Below are 17265 nucleotides of genomic sequence, written 5' to 3'. Positions count from 1 at the left end.
AACTGAGAATGAAAGAAGAGAAACTTATCACTTTTTTTTGGATAGAATTGAGGAGGACTCCAAGAAGAACGCGTGGCCACAAACGGCTCGTCAATCGGAGCTCCGGATTTAAAGTTACGGAGGATTGAAGCTATGCCAAGGGTTTAGAACCCTTTCCCCCCTTTCCTTGCATGTTGAACAGTTCTTCTTTGAAGAAGAAGAATGAGCTGAGCTCATTTTATTTAAATGAAACGGTTGGGGCCACGGGTCCGGTTCGGCCCATTCGGTCCAATTTTGGGCCGAATTTTTTGAAATTGGTATTAAAATTCTCATTTTAATGAGCTCTATCCTATTTTAATATTAGATTTATATTTTTAATTTTTTTTATTAAAATTTAATTTATTGACTAATTATTCGCTAATTTCACGAGATTTACAGAAACAATAAGAAAAAAATAAATTAGTGATTACAAAAAAACTCAATTAACATTAATGATATTCAAAGTATATTATTATGATTAGTCTTTAATGTAATAGTATATACGAAAATCAAATTATAAAAGGTCTCATTAATATATGATATGTTACATCCTAATAATTAAGAATATAATGTGATAAGTTAAGTGATAAGAGAGTGAGATAAAAAATTAAAATGTAAAGAAGTTATATAAATGAAGTAAAAATAAAATTTTTTTGGCTAATTATGGCTGAATTATTTTGGTTCTCAAATTTTTTCCAACAAAATATATTTAAATGTGTTTCAAATTTAAAAGACACATCAAATTATTGCAAATGACACAGAAATATCTAAATTTCTTATATATTAGTTTAATACCATCAAATCAATTCAGTGATAATAGAAACACATCATTTAGTTAAAAATGACATGAGAATTTTTAATAAAAACACAAAAAATCTTTAAAGAATTACAAGTTCAAAATCTTAACTCACTCAACTAACAAAAAATGTGTTTTGGAACAAAAAAATATATCAATTTATTGCAAATGACACAGAAATAACTAAATCTATTATATATGAGTTTAATACCACTCAATTAGTTCAATGATAAGAAAAGTACAATATTTGGTTGGAAATGAAAGTTAAGAAATTACTGTATGTGTCACGGTTAAGAAATTTATGTTAAAATTAAAAAACTTCGTGCATTATGCTTAAAAAGTTTTTGTGCTATTTTTCTAATGAATTCTACACAATTTAAAATTCTTCTTCTTCTTCTACTTGTTTTTCTTCTTTTTCGCATTCTCATAATTCTTATTTTACCCTTTTAACAAGAATATGTAGTACAATTAAGAAATTTTGATATCAAAATTAAGAAATTTTCTATGTTACTTTTAAAAAGTTTTGATACTATTTTTCTGATAAATTCTGCAGAATTTAAAACTCTCCATCCTCCTCTTCTCATAATTTTTTTTTTATTTCAACCCCTTAACAAAAATAAAACACAAGAAAAAGAGAAGATAAATTAGACAAAAAAATAAAAAAATGATGCAATAACCATTAGAATGAAGAGGAGGAGAAAAAATAAAAAATCAAATGCAGCAACAATAAAAGAACGATGATGAGGAGGAAATATGCGAAAAAGGAGAAGGATCGCAAAAAAGAAGCGTGTGATTCACGCATACATTGTGCGAGTGATTTTGTTAAATTTGGACCAACTTGATTAGACTTGGTTGATAAAAGTACTTGGATATGTAACGAAATTGTTCGTAAAAGAGAAAAGCCAGTGACCAGGCTGATTTTTGAAAATCAGACCTGATCAAATTTTTATTTCTTTTTAAACCCCAATACTAACATATTACATTGTTTTAGACTTTTAGTTTATAAAAAAAAGAAAAAAAAAACCTTAAATGCCCAACGAGTCTCCAACAAAAATAGAAACTTTTTTTGTCCTTGCTTTTATTTCTGTGAGACTGGTTAGTTCCTCAATCAATGTTTTCTCTTTGGGTAAATAGAACTTGCTTACATAACATGTTAAACTATTGATTTATTCGTTAAGTGTCAACTAGAATTGATAGATTTTTTTATTAGGGGTCTCGTTGTCTTGTGAAGATAATTGTTAGGAGTTGTTAAAAAATTTTTTTTAATTATTTTTTATATACATTAGCTAAATTTATTTTGTAAAAATTAAAAAATATTAGTAATTTTTTTATTTTTTGTACTTATAAAATTTGAATAAAAGTATATTTTTTAATTTTTGTTTAGAAAAGATGTTAAAATATTAAACTATTAGAAATATGTTAAATTTTAGATGTATTTAATTTAAACTAATCATACTAGTTAACATAAACTCATTATTAGAAAAGGTGTATATTCTATTTTATAATAAATAATAAAAAAGTTGACACGATATTTTTTCTAAAATAAATACCATGAATAAGAATATTTATGTCAACTAATCATGTAAATATAATATTAAAAATTCAAATTTTAATATTTTAGAATAATTAGTAACAAATAAATAAAACTAATATCAACCATTAGTAATGTTATTTTTATTAATATATAGAAACAAAAAATAGAAAAAAATTCTAATAAGAGACAATTATCCCAAAAAATAATGAGACTCGTAACAAAATAATTTATCCATCTTAACCATGGTTCTAAAAATCGGACCAGACCGATCGGTTCGACCGAGTTAACCGAGAACTGATGATTGGATTTTTGACGGTTTAGAATTTCACTAATGAAATTTCGTTGTAAAGTATAGTTTCTAAACCAACAATAATCCTTTCATACAAAAGATTGTTTGTCACTAAAACAAACCCCTAAATTTATAAACCGAAGTATTGAACCTCGGGTCGTTCTCCCTAGAAATTACAATAAAGTGTCTTGTTATTGGTTGTGAGTTATTTTGGGGTTTTTGAGATTTTAGACAAGAAATATAAATGGCAAAGAAAATAAACTAACAACTAACAAAGCTCTTGGCAAGATATGAGAACTAGAAGTCCTATCCTAGTTATCCTCCTCAATTGTGATAACAAATTATCCATTGCTTCCACTTAGTTAACCTCTAACCATGGAGGAAAGTCAAGTGGATGAATCAATTTGATTCCTCAAGTCCTAATCAACTCCTAAAGGAAAGACTAGCTTTAGAGGCATTCAAATCAATTAGCAACTTCTAATTATCAATCAACAAAGAAATTAGATAACTCAAGAGTCACTAATTACTCTACCTAGGCCAAGAGGAACAAAACCTACACTAAAATCCAACCAAGCATTTCATCAAACACTTGAAAGGCACAAAAGAAAAACATAGTAAATCAACAACAAGAATTAATTCTAACTACAATCAAATGTAAAGAATTAACAACAACAATTAAAGGAAACAAGATCTACATGAATTACCTCTTATTGAATTGAAAGAAAATGGAAGGAACAATAGTAGATCTACAACAAAACATAAGAACAACATAAAGGAAATTGCAACAAAAGAATGGGAGAATGGTGAATGTAACAACAAAGAATTGAAAGGTAGAAGTAGAAGAGAGCAAAGATTAAAACCTAGATCTAAGAACTAAACCTAATCCTAATCCTAATCCTAGAGAGAAGTGAGAGCTTCTCTCTCTAGAAACTACTTCTACAACTAATCCTAATGAGTGAAAATGAACTAAAGTGAGATCCTCCTCCTTTGCTCTTCAATCCTTGGCTTTAAATAGCAGTTTAGGCGCCAAAGTTGGTTGGGATTGGGCCCCACAACCCTTGAGAATTTGTTGGTCACGTTCTCATAAAAAAAAACCTAAACCAGCACCGACGCGTACGCGCACAGCACGCGTACGCGTCCATGGGGTGATTCGCAAGGTGCGCGCAAGCGCCAGGTGCGCGCGCGTGTCCATGGGTGAGTTCAACTTCTTTGACTTTTCATGATTTCTCCACTTTGGATGCTTTCCCTCTTCACTCATTTGATCCATTCCTAGCCTTTTCAATCTGAAATCACTAGCAAATATATCAAGGCATCTTATGGAATCCAAGGTGAATGAAAACCATCAAATTAAGGGTCTAAAAGCATGTTTTCACATCTAAGTACAAATAAGGAGACAATCACAAAATCATGCTATTTCATTGAATAAATGTGGGTAAAATGTGATAAAATCCCTTAAAATGTATGGAATGTGGAACTTCTCAATCCACGCGTACGCACGCATGGCGCGCTCGCGTGGATGGTCGAAAACACTTGATGCACGCGTACGCGTGAAGTGCGCGTACGCGTGGATGGTGCTCTGTTTTTGCACCAATCCAAGCATTCCAAACCTCTAAACAGCTACCAAAATACCATAAAACCTTATTTAACATACTAAAATACCAATTAAACTCATCGATCTAAACAGAACGTGAAATTAAACTAATTCTACCAATATGTACAAAAGAGAAAATGAAAAGAAGTTACCAACTTACCATGGTGGGTGTCTCCCACCTAACACTTTTGTTTATTGTCCTTAAGTTGGACTTATGGGGAGCTTCTCTCAAGGTGGCTTGTGCTTGTACTCATCTTGGAACTTCCACCAATGCTTGGACTTCCAATAAGCTCCATCATTCAAGATTAATATCTCCAAGTTTTGATGGAGTTCTTCACAAACCATGGGCTCCCAATGTTGATCCTCATGTGTTCCCGGATCCCATATTTTGTCTTCACACCCATCTCCAAGTTGATTATCATTAATCCATGTGGGTGGTGAGCAAGGTGAATTCTCAACAAAGTGACCAAACATCCTTCTAGACCCATGTACTCTAGTTATACACCAACCTTTGCTATCAAGCTTTGGACATGTGACCATAATGAACCTAGAATGATGCTTCCAACCACTAACCATCTCCTTTTTACTCTTAAAGCCACTAATTTTTCTAAGTTGACCATCCGTCTCAAGCAAACCATATTCAAGGGGAATAACAAAGCTTAAGTATAAGGAATTTACCCACTTGAATGAAAGGATGGATGGTGGTAGCTTGGGGAGAGGTATTCCCAATGTGCTAGCAAGATTTACTCCCTTGTTTTCTTCCTTGTCAATCTCCACCTCTTGACAACTTTCTTCAATTTCAATCCTTTGTTCATCAACTTTGTCTACTTCTTCTCCATCACTCAAGTCATAAATTGGAGAATGAGAAAAATCTACCTCCACATCACTTTCAAATTCATTGGGAGAAGGTTCTTCAAATTCAAAGGATTCACCACCAAGAAGGTTTGATGCTTGATTTTCATCTCCAAGGAAACTCAATTCTTGCTTCATTCTCTCCAAGTCTTCATATAGAATATGCCTCGGAGGTTGTGCACATTCTTCCTCAACATCAAATTTACTCTTCTTGGAGGGATTTTCTTTGATTTTAGCTTCCCATGGAAGTTTCGCATCTCCTAAGTCTTCAACCACTTCTTCCTTTTCTTCAATAATCATAGGCTTCTCCAATTGTTCTAATACAAAGTGGCATTCCTCATTTTCCACCGGAGTTTCCAATCTCTCCTTCATGCTATGCTCTTTAATTGATTCTCCACATGTGACCATGGGAGTGCTTTGAGTGCTCAAGCATTGGGAGGCTAAAATGCTTACTACCTTGGCCAAGGTAGCCATAAATTCTAGTGTCTCCCTTTGCATTTCTCCTTGCCCTTGAAGTATAAGGCAAAGGATTTCATCCATTGAGGATTGGGGTGGATAAGAGGGTTCATTGTCTTGGAGAAAGGGTTCATTATAGGAAGGTGGTTCTTCTTGGTAAGGTGGTGGTGTGTATTGAGGTGGTTCTTGGGAGTAGTAATCTTGGAATTGTGGTTCCATGTATGGCTCATATGGTTCAAAAGGAGGTTGGTATGGTGGGTAAGGATCATGGTCATATGGAGGTATTTGTTGAAAATAGGCTTGTGAGTGTGGTTGAGGGTCATGTTGAGGATATGACTCATAGGCATATGGTGGTGGTTCTTGAAAATCACAAGGAGATTCACCATAGCCATTGGATTGATATGCATCATAGAATGGCTCTTCTTCATAGTGCATTGGTGGAGGTTGTTGCCATGAGGATTGATCATATGCATATGGCTCCTCCCACCTTTGGTTGTCCCATCCTTGACACACATCTTCATTGTAGCTCCCATCACCTACAACATAGTTGTAATCACACTCATAGCCAAAATGAGAATTCATGGTGAAAAAAGAAAACAAAAATCAAAAGCTAATAGAAAATAAGAGAAACAAAATTCTACAAATAGCAAACAAAGCAAAAAAAAAACAAGATATTCACACTATTCACATATGTACAATAACCAATAACATAACACCATTGTAATTCCCCGGCAACGGCGCCATTTTGATGATTAGATTTTTGACGGTTTAGAATTTCACTAATGAAATCTCGTTGTAAAGTATAGTTTCTAAACCAACAATAATCCTTTCATACAAAAGATTGTTTGTCACTAAAACAAACCCCTAAATTTATAAACCGAAGTATTAAACCTCGGGTCGTTCTCCCTAGGAATTACAATAAAGTGTCTTGTTATTGGTTGTGAGTTATTTTGGGGTTTTTGAGATTTTAGACAAGAAATATAAATGGCAAAGAAAATAAACTAACAACTAACAAAGCTCTTGGCAAGATATGAGAACTAGAAGTCCTATCCTAGTTATCCTCCTCAATTGTGATAACAAATTGTCCATTGCTCCCACTTAGTTAACCTCTAACCATGGAGAAAAGTCAAGTGGATGAATCAATTTGATTCTTCAAGTCCTAATCAACTCCTAAAGGAAAGACTAGCTTTAGAGGCATTCAAATCAATTAGCAACTTCTAATTATCAATCAACAAAGAAATTAGATAACTCAAGAGTCACTAATTACTCTACCTAGGCCAAGAGGAACAAAACCTACACTAAAATCCAACCAAGCATTTCATCAAACACTTGGAAGGCACAAAAGGAAAACATAGTAAATCAACAACAAGAATTAATTCTAACTACAATCAAATGTAAAGAATTAACAACAACAATTAAAGGAAACAAGATCTACATGAATTACCTCTTATTGAATTGAAAGAAAATGGAAGGAACAATAGTAGATATACAACAAAACATAAGAACAAAAGAATGGGAGAATGGTGAATGTAACAACAAAGAATTGAAAGGTAGAAGTAGAAGAGAGCAAAGATTAAAACCTAGATCTAAGAACTAAACCTAATCCTAATCCTAATCCTAGAGAGAAGTGAGAGCTTCTCTCTCTAGAAACTACTTCTATAACTAATCCTAATGAGTGAAAATGAACTAAAGTGAGATCCTCCTCCTTTGCTCTTCAATCCTTGGCTTTAAATAGCAGTTTCGGCGCCAAAGTTGGTTGGGATTGGGCCCCACAACCCTTGAGAATTCGTTGGTCACGTTCTCATAAAAAAAAATCCTAAACCAGCACCGACGGGTACGCGCACAGCACGCGTACGCGTCCATGGGGTGATTCGCAAGGTGCGCGTAAGCGCTAGGTGCGCGCGCGCGTCCATGGGCGAGTTCAACTTCTTTGACTTTTCATGATTTCTCCACTTTGGATGCTTTCCCTCTTCACTCCTTTGATCCATTCCTAGCCTTTTCAATCTGAAATCACTAGCAAATATATCAAGGCATCTTATGGAATCAAAGGTGAATGAAAACTATCAAATTAAGGGTCTAAAAGCATGTTTTCACATCTAAGTACAAATAAGGAGACAATCACAAAACCATGCTATTTCATTGAATAAATGTGGGTAAAAGGTGATAAAATTCCTTAAAATCAATACAAGATAAACCGTCAAAATGGGATTTATCAAGAACCGGTCATTTATCCGGTCTGGTTGATGTTACAAACCGGCCTGCAAAAAACCGGTAGAAAAATCGGATGAACCGATGATTAACTGGTAAACCGTATGAACCGACCGGGTTTTTGAGCCTCCCGGTTCGCTACTTTATATATATATATATATATATATATAAACCAGAGGCTCTCATCTCAGTTCTCAGATCTCAGTTCTCTCTTCTCTCTTCAAACACGAAACCCAATCGCATCCACCTTCAAGCTCCAAAACGCGTGCCAGCCCCCGCCACTGTTGCCGCTGACAATGACAACCCTCTTGAAGGTCTTCTCGGCCCTCTCAAAGGTCAAGCCAGTTGTCATCGTCAGCCCTGAGTTGCAGATTTTTTGTTTTTGTTAAGTTTGGTTCGCTTATAGTTCTCATCGGCGCACTTCAACTCCGTCATCGACTTCTCTCATCGTTGTCGCTCACGCACATTCACTCTCTTCGGCGTTTTTCTGCTTCGTCTCTGTTCTCTCTCTCTTTCTTGTAGCTCAATCACTGTTACCGTTGGTAAGCGTCCATCCCTTCACTGCTTCTTCAGTTTCATTTTTGGGGGTTAATTGCTATTTTTGTGGATTTAATTATGTCGATTGTCGATTGTTTTTTCTGGGTTATTTAGTTATTTTCTGAGTTAATTTTCTTCGTTGTTCATTATTAACAGGGATGGATTATTGTTTTGTTTTGATTTCTGGGTTAACTCTTGTTGATTATTGGTAATTTTCTGAGTTATTTTTGTGCTATTTTTGCTAATTCTGAGTTAATTTACTAGTTATTGGCTTGTTGCTGAGTGAAATTAGTTAAACTTAAAATCTTGGTTTGTTGTATTGATTCTGATTTCTGAGTTGTTGGTTGCTGATTTTTTCTAATTCTTCTAATTATGAGTTGTTGATGGTACTTTGTTGGGAATGAATGTGTCATTATACAATTAAAATACTTGTACTCTTTAACTGGTTCTAGCTCTGATTTGATGCTGAAAGAAGAGTTTTCAGTTGAAATCCCGGATAAGAAAACTGATAAGCTTGCTTGCTGTGTCAATGTTGCAAAATACATAGCCTAAAACTTCACTCTATTATTCTTTTGTTGATTTATGCTCTTTTGGTTGCGCTGGAATTACAAAAAGGATGTTGCTGGTTAACATTTTTATTTTGTTAATTATATGAATTGATGGCTTGATGCAGAGTTTTGCTTTTCAATTTTTTTATTTTGTTAATTATATGAATTAATCATGCTGTAATTCTGAATTTGATATAAGTTCAATTTTGGAACTTTGGATTTTGAATTTTGTTATATTGATTTTTGTTATATAAGTTTAATTGTGTTATATTAAATTTTACTGAATATAATTCTGGATTTTGAATGCTGTATGAATTGATATAATCTTTTGGATTTTGGATTACTGTCATTCTTAATTGTTGTATGTAATTTGTAATTTGGATTTTTAGATTTTGGATTCGAATCCACTTATTAAGCCATGGCAAATCCCTCACCCGATTCAATCAATGATGGCATTTGCAGACATATTCCTGGGTTGAACTGCATATTTTTTCTTTTGTTAATCTCCTTATATATTGTATTGTATTGTGTTCTTTCTTATTGGCATAAAGTCACTCTTGTTATATGGTGGAAATGTATAGAGTGAGGTAATTGTTAAGAATGTAGTTTAGAGGATTTTTTTATTTTTATTGGTACTATTTACTTCTAAATAATAGAGAAATTTTGTATTAAATACTATAAATAAATTATCTCTATTAGTATTTTTATTGAGCATGATTTAGAAATTATTAAATTTAAATATTTAAAATTGTATATTAAATTTTAATAATTTTATTTAATATTTAATTAAACCAATTGAATTCCGATTGAGCTCCGGTCGAACCAATAAACCAATAAACTAGTCACTTCACCGATTCATTGACCGATTCGATTCTCGCAACCTTGATCTTAATTGACACTAACAAACAAATCAGCCAATTAATATATCACGGTAACTTGTTCTTTTTTTTTTTTTCACGTTTAGTTGTTCTATATTTTTGTTTTTGATATTTAAATGGGGCTAAAAGCCCAAAATTACAACTTGTTCTATTAATTTAAGAAAGATCATTAACAAAAAAAGCTAACCAATCTCACATGGTTAAAAATAAGGGCCGAAATAATTTCTTTTTATGAAAAGTATGGGTCTCGGAGGTCTTCTAAAAATATGTCAATAGCAGAGAGCCCGAGACGAGTATTCACCAAAAAAACCAAAAAACCCTAACAGATTCACTCTCTCCCAAGTCCCAAGGCCCCAACCATCCCCAACCTCTAGTCTCAGCTCACTCCCAAAGAATCACAGATTCACTCGCTCTCGCTCACTCACCGCGTTCCGCACGGTCACCGCCGAACACAACGGCTGCCAACGACGGTGGACGTCACTCGTCACTCCCCTAGCCGGTTCTTCTGCCTCGTCCCACGCTGCTAGTGTCTGCTCGCCTCTGCCTTCTCCATCTGTGTCGTCCCCGCTGCCTTGGCTCCGGCGTGCCTAGCCTGTCTCTGCCTTCGCCTCGGCCTCGTGCCTCTTCTGCCTCTTCTTCCTCCATCGTCATCGTGTTGGCTCCTCTTCGAAGCTCTGCTCTCGTTCACCGGTGGACTGCTCTGCAACCGCGAACACTGCAACGGCCCCAAGTTGGAAAACCGTCCCTGACTTTGTTTCTGACTTTCTGCTTCTGCAGCGTAGTGTAGGTGAGTGTTTTTTTTTTATTCTTATTAATTTTTTATTTGCTGTTTAATTTATTGATGCTAATTGTATTTGTATGTAAAACTGATTGATTTAATTTGTAATAGGTTTAGATGAATAGTATTTGTATGTAAAACTAATTAATTTAATTTGTTGTTCTCTTTGTTCTTTCTCCTTTTGAGGCTTGAATACTAAAGTTGGAGAGATAATAGAGCAGAATATATTTTCATCAACACTATAAAATTTGTCTCCTAGCTTGATTATCAAATGATGAAGATTTAGTCACCAAAAAAAAATGATGAAGATTCAATAAAAGGGTCTTTCTCCCGGTGTTGTGTAGCACCCTTTAATTTCCTCAGTGGATTAATCATTTTGCAATAGTTTGATTTGGAGGTCTGTGATAATAAATAAGAGTTTTTTTTTTTTTTCAAAAAAAGAGAAAATGGGAAGGTTTACAATTAGAGGACTTATTGTGAAGTATTAACTTTGAAGGATTTTTGGTAAAGGAATTGAACTGATAGAAAGCTAGAATCTGGGAGGACATGAGGGTGTTTCGGTTTACATTAACCTGTAGCCTTTATTCTTTTGCTATGTGCTTATCTGTAAGTTTTAGTTTGTTGTTTATGTTTTAAGGACTGTTTTCTGTTTGTATCTTATTTCTGTGCTTCTGACCTGGTGTGTTTGTGCCTGGATTTGTTGATTTTGTACAACGCCCACCCTCTTCTATGGGTTTCTTTGCGAGTGGGTTCAAGTCACAGCCACACACTTAGGCTTTTCTAGAGGATTGTTCATGTTCACAAAAAAAAAAAAAAGAATGCTACTATATTAGTCTATTTTCAATGCAATATATTTCCTTGAAAAACAAAGAAATCATAATCTCAGCCTTTGCATTATAACTTCAAATTTTCAGGGTGTTTTCTTTATTAATCTCTGGACAATTGATTATTTAAGTGAGACCGGGTCTGCGAGTCCAATCGGTGACCCACCAGTTGAACCAATGACACAATAGTTTGACCAGTTCGATTAGTTCTTCGGTTTTGATAACTATGACTAGGACGATTCTTTTCTTTTCTTTTCTATTTTTAAAAAGCAAAAAGTTCAGTTAGCATGAACCCTGTTTGCTATCCACTTCTTTTCCCTGTTCCTCTTCTCCTTCTGTCGCCATCGCTTTACTTTGCCGTTGCGTCCCATCTTCCGCCAGCGTTGTCCCTTCACTGGTTCATATTCTTTCTTTGCTTCTGTTTGTTTTTTATTTTATTTCTTTCCTGCTTTTTAGTTGCTTCTTTAATTTTTTTTGCTTCTCTAATAATTTTTGCTCCTTCGCTGTGAATTTTTTTCTGCTGTCGTCCCTTCCTTCAAATGTTTCTGCGATTTTTTGCTCCTGTTGCTTCTGTAGTTCTGCACTTCTGTTAATTTAATTTGTTGTTCCAGCTGTTGCTATGTTATTGCTTATGACATTCTTGATTTGGTATCTTAATTCATTGTTGTTGCTGTTATGTTACAAGTATACTGATTTCATATGGTTGATGCTGCTGTGTTAATGATTTAGTTATCAATCTCTTTTCATTTATACCCCTCTATCAATTTGGTGCTTCTTACTGCTTAGCTATTTAGGTCATTTACTGTTGTTTCCCTTAACCACTTGGCACATTTTTCATTTTTCATTTGACCCTTCACTTCCTCTTCTATCAGCTTCAAGGCTGGCGGTGATTGGTGGTGGGTTCGCAACAACACCAGTGCCCACACATCTCAGATTATTGATTCTCCTCGTCGTCTGAATTATTCAGTTACTGTTCTTGTTTCATCAACTCTGTTGCTGCAAATCTCACTGCAGTTTTGCTGTTGGTGTTGCAAGCTCCATTTCTTTTTTATCATATCAATATCATAGTTGTTGGTAAATGTTTGTTGCTGTTTTTTTCTTTATTTATTTTCAGAGGTACTGCTGAAATTTTTTCAAGATAAAATGGTGTGTTTTATTCTTTTATTGTGTGAATTTCAGTTTTAAATATAATATTATTATAGTATAATATATATTATAACTCCCTGCGTATAAATTTGTTTATCTCATACATGTACCGTACCATACTAGTATCCATGCAACATAGCACATTGCCACTTAGAAACGGAACAAATTCAAGGCTTCTGAATTTATTATTCTTCATGCTTAACTAACTCTTGGAGGTGTGTGTGCAGGTCAGAGTGAATAAACAAAATGAATAAAGGAGGACCAGTAGGTGGAGGAGGGTTGGGGGTTGGTGGAAGCGGGCCTACTGCAGCGGCTGCTGCAGCTGCTGCTCAGAAGCAGAAGACATTGCTGCAGAGGGTGGAAGGTGACATTGCCAATATTGTGGACAATTTCAGCCACCTTGTCAATGTTGCCAGGGTATGTTTTAATTCCATGCTGCATTTTATATGGCATGTGATTGTCATTGTCAGTTACATATCCTATCATAAGTATTTATGTTGAAATTGATTTTGTGTAACTGTCATTTTGATTGTAAATTTTCATATGAAAAACAAGATGAAATCTGATACCATAATTCATGTTAAGATAGGGAATCTTGCTTTCCCCAGTTCTGGTCTATGTAAATTGATTACATTCTAAGTACCATTTTGGCACAATATTTTTTGCTACCATTTTAATACATGATGTTATCCAAGTATTTTTTGTATTTGAATCTTCCAGATTGATATTTTTGTTGTACATTCACATGGAACTAAAGAAGAACATTTGTCACCTTATGGTGAATGATATCTGATTAATCTGAAACATATTTTGTGATTTGTGTGCTTAGTTTTAAGCCAAATCTAAAGATGATCATTGAGCACTTTGTGTATTTCATCCCCATTTGATTGAGAGTTGTATTTCGCGTTGCATTTTAACACCAAACAGCAATCCTCTATTTGAAACTTCTGTAATTTCATGTCATGCCAATGTTTACGTGCACAATGTTTACTTGTTCACTTCAAAAAGCTTGTATTCTTGCAGGTTAATGATCCACCTGTTAGAAATTCACAAGAATCTTTTATGATGGAGATGCGTGCTGCTAGGATGGTAAGAATGCAGTTCTAATGATTCTTTTGCCTTTATGCAAGCATGCCTGCAAAGACTACATGTCTATTACCTATTATCATTTTAGGTTTTAGAGATCAAAGTTGTGTGGCTTACCATGCAAAGTACCACTCATCATCACTATCTTAACTGATTTTGGAGTGACTAATGGATTTGTTTGAGTATACTGGAAATTTCATTCTGCAATCAGTTATCTGAATTCCGAAATCAATAGGACGTAATTTAATAAATGCTTGCATATAGAGTTGATTTATAATTTGTGTGCTTTTGGCATGCTTAGCATGGTCAATTTGAGAAGCTTTTGCTGGATTCTGAAGTTTATTAAGATCTTTTCTCGGATTTTTATTTCCCATTTATATTGGTCAATATCGCAGGTTCAGGCAGCTGATTCGTTACTTAAGTTGGTCTCGGAGCTGAAGCAAACAGCTATCTTTTCAGGGTTTGCTTCTCTTAATGACCATGTAGAACAAAGAAGGGTTGAATTTAACGAACTCGGGGAGAAAACTGATCGTTTATTGTCTAGAATTGGAGAGGAAGCTGCTGCAAGTCTTAAGGAACTTGAAACTCATTATTCTTCTTCTGCGCAGAAGAATATTCAAAACCTTAAACCATAGTGTTTATATATATATCAATGCTTTGCACCTGACACTTTGATGAAAACTCTTTGACTGTATATAATTGATTCTTTTTTTTAACCCGGTTCTAAGTTCTGAATATGGATGAATGTAATTTAGGACTAGGAATTATGCAAGCTAGATATTCCATTACTGAGAAAGTTGGATGGAATATAGCCTAGCACATTTTAAGTGCAACGGATTCTATGGATGGTTTAAATGTAGCTTGAAATTACGGGTAAGAGCAATGCTTATTTGTTTGTTTTTTACGGTATTATTTGTTGATTATGTTATAGGACTTTTTTTTATTTTGAGTAAACTATAATTTCTGGTCTTTTAAAAATTATGAATAAATACATAATGTTTTATTAGTGATCAGTGGTTATTGAATCTTCTTCGAATTCTTTTACAATATTTAGATAATTGTTTAAAAGGTACATATCAAAGATTGAGGCAAATTTTATGCTTTTTATCATATTTGGTAGCTTTGCAATGTATTTTTCCAGATAAGAGAGGAGGCTTTTGATTTTTCAAATGGTTTGGCTTGTTAAGCATTCTCATTTAAAGTTAGAGTTAAAATGTGTGTATGGTTAATGAATTTGTAAGTATTTTTTTTTTTTTAAGATGTGTTATGTTGCTTTTATGGTAAATACACTGCTTTTAAGGCAGTCTTGTTTATTCAATTTAGCTTCTCACGTTATATTCTTTAATATATTGTTTCTTTTCCAAGTTCAGAAAACAATTAGGGGTTTATTGGTTTGAAAAAATATTTTTTATTTTTGTTTTTGTTTTTATTTTTTGAAAATAATTTTTATTTTTAATTTTTTACATTTTAGAAAATGCAATTGATTTGTGAAAAGAGAATTCATTTCCAAACATTGAATGTTTGGTCGGTCTATTTTCAAAATATATTTTTAATATTTTAGAATTTAAAATTATATTTGTATTTAATTATAATTTTAGTTAACAATTAACTTTTTATATAATATCAAATATGTAATAAATTATTATCTTAAAATAATTAGCTACATTTATAATAAAAAGGTATTATTTAACAAAAAAATAATAAAAATAATTATATATAGAACAACATGGAGTAAAAATTTGTCTTTGTCGAATATGATAGTTTGACATTTGCTTTAAAATTTGAAACCATCTTTTTAAAACACCAAAACACCTTTCAATAACATTTCTTAACGAGAAGTGTCGACAATTAAACAATTCATTTTTAGTTAGTGGCTGTCCTCTCATTGGAGTGGATCTTTCGATTTTTTTTTTCTCAATATAATCTTTTACTATTTAAACTTCAAATTCAAATATAAAAATAATAGAATAACTCATTTACTATTCTTGATTATCATATCTCAGTAGCCATTTCTTCGTATTCATTTTGTCACAACTAAATTTTTGGGTCACATTTTTTTTTTGTTAACCGTATTCTTTCTTGATTACGCTATAAGCCTACCATGCCCCTCCCCTTTTCTTTTCTTTTCATGAAATTTAGTAACTAAATTTCCATAATAGCTCCTGAAATTCACATCTTTTACCATTTTAATCATTCATATTCAAAATTCATTATATTGGCTCCCAAACACTATATTAGTCTCTGAACCTTTTTTAGCGTTGAATCAACGAATGAAATACTAAATTAACTTTGACTTGTCATGAATATCATTTGTTTTGTCTCTTGAACAAGACAAAAATAAGGTCGTTTTGGAGAATCATAAAAAATAAAATGGTTTGCATATTATATAAACTCTTCTTTGTCTTTTCGTTTATGCCTTGAAAAGCCAAAACAAATGTCCAACGTGCTAAGTCAAAGTCAACTCAATACTTCGTTCGCTGACTCAAAGCTAAAAAGGGTCTAAATATCAATTTGACACACAAAACAGAATCTCAAAAACGAATATAATGAATTTTGGATTTAAAGAACTAAAATGGAATCAGCTTTAAGAATTTAGTCAAATTTAGTACAAAGAATATTAATTATAGGTAAAAAATATATTTGTGGTAAGGGATTAGCTTACACTAAAAGTTTAAGTCTTAGTAATTTATACTATCGAAAAATTTTGTATGTTAAAAAATATCCAATTAATAAATTGAATCATTTCTCCATATGGATCAATATAAACTTTCGTAAAATTCGAAAGCATTGTGATAATTTATCATCCCAATTTATTTTAACTTAAAATATAGTTTTAAAACTTCCCAAATAAATACGAAATATTATATTACATATCTATTAATGTTTAATGTCTTTATCATAAAGATAATATAATGTGAATTAGATTGATAAAATCTCATAGCTTACAAAACTATTAGACGGTATAAGTGAAACTCCATTTTATATTTAATGGAGTTACTAAATTATTTTCTTAGGTGGAAGTTAAGCAATGGTGGTGACAGACATAACCTGATTATAAAATGTTAAAAAAAATGTCAATTTTAAGGACAGTGCTGGAGTGGGCAGAGAGGATAGGGAAAGCAGTTAAACCACCATTTTCCATTTTTCATGAGAATATGACGCCTATCATTTCGGCTTCATAGTTGTGAGACCATTTCTCTTCTTTCATGTGAGAGCATTTTCTTCTTTTAATATGATCACATTGGAATAATAATCTCCATAGTTTTGTTTTGCCATTTAATCTTTCTATATATAACTAACTAAGATGGTCTATTCCTAATTGTGGTTATGCAGTTTCTATCTTCTACCCTTTTGTTCCACAATTTCCTCTCATTATATCTTAGTGTTTTTGTGATGGTCCCAATTAAGAACCAGCTCATTTCCAATTCCCACATGTCATTTTCTTCCTAATAACGACCAAAAAAATCTTGTTTTTTGTTCTCCCATACATTTCTTCTCTCTTTTTTGTTCCCCTTTTTCAAAGGAAAAGTTGTTATATTTCCGTTAACCATGCTGGGTAAAAATGCTATTACCTTTAGTTCTTGATAACTCTCAGATACCCTGAGGAGTTATCAGCATTCATGCCATTTCTGACTTTCAGGATTGTGTACTCAATTCCCTGAAATCTTATTTTCCTAAAGGGTAATCTTCTCTTGTTCATTGATTCAATAATATTTCTTTGGTT

General features: G+C 33.1%; 1 protein-coding gene across 3 annotated transcripts; it reads left to right on the top strand.

Annotated features, from left to right (window-relative positions):
• The first annotated feature begins 10026 nt into the window (after nt 1-10026).
• LOC130940517 (mediator of RNA polymerase II transcription subunit 22a-like) lies at nt 10027-14494 on the top strand. Of its 3 annotated transcripts, none has more exons than XM_057868672.1 (5): nt 10027-10494; nt 12182-12275; nt 12683-12872; nt 13479-13544; nt 13937-14494. In XM_057868672.1, exons 3-5 carry the CDS (start codon nt 12702-12704, stop codon nt 14174-14176), a joined length of 477 nt encoding a protein of 158 aa, XP_057724655.1. In that variant the 5' UTR covers nt 10027-10494; nt 12182-12275; nt 12683-12701; the 3' UTR covers nt 14177-14494. The 3 variants fall into 3 exon arrangements, with proteins under 3 accessions (XP_057724655.1, XP_057724654.1, XP_057724656.1); XM_057868671.1 differs by having other exon boundaries at nt 12182-12383; XM_057868673.1 differs by lacking the exon at nt 12182-12275.
• Nucleotides 14495-17265: the final 2771 nt, after the last annotated feature.

This window comes from Arachis stenosperma, chromosome 7, assembly GCF_014773155.1.
Source record: "Arachis stenosperma cultivar V10309 chromosome 7, arast.V10309.gnm1.PFL2, whole genome shotgun sequence".
Lineage (NCBI taxonomy): Eukaryota > Viridiplantae > Streptophyta > Magnoliopsida > Fabales > Fabaceae > Arachis > Arachis stenosperma.
This window is presented reverse-complemented; position numbering and strand designations above follow the sequence as displayed.

Excerpts from the sequence above, each read along its gene's own strand:
- LOC130940517 (XM_057868673.1), top strand. The coding sequence starts at position 12,702 with ATGAATAAAGGAGGACCAGTAGGTGGAGGAGGGTTGGGGGTTGGTGGA. Across the intron at positions 12,873-13,478 it reads ACCTTGTCAATGTTGCCAGG|GTTAATGATCCACCTGTTAG; the intron begins GTATGTTTTAAT and ends GTATTCTTGCAG. Across the intron at positions 13,545-13,936 it reads AGATGCGTGCTGCTAGGATG|GTTCAGGCAGCTGATTCGTT; the intron begins GTAAGAATGCAG and ends TCAATATCGCAG.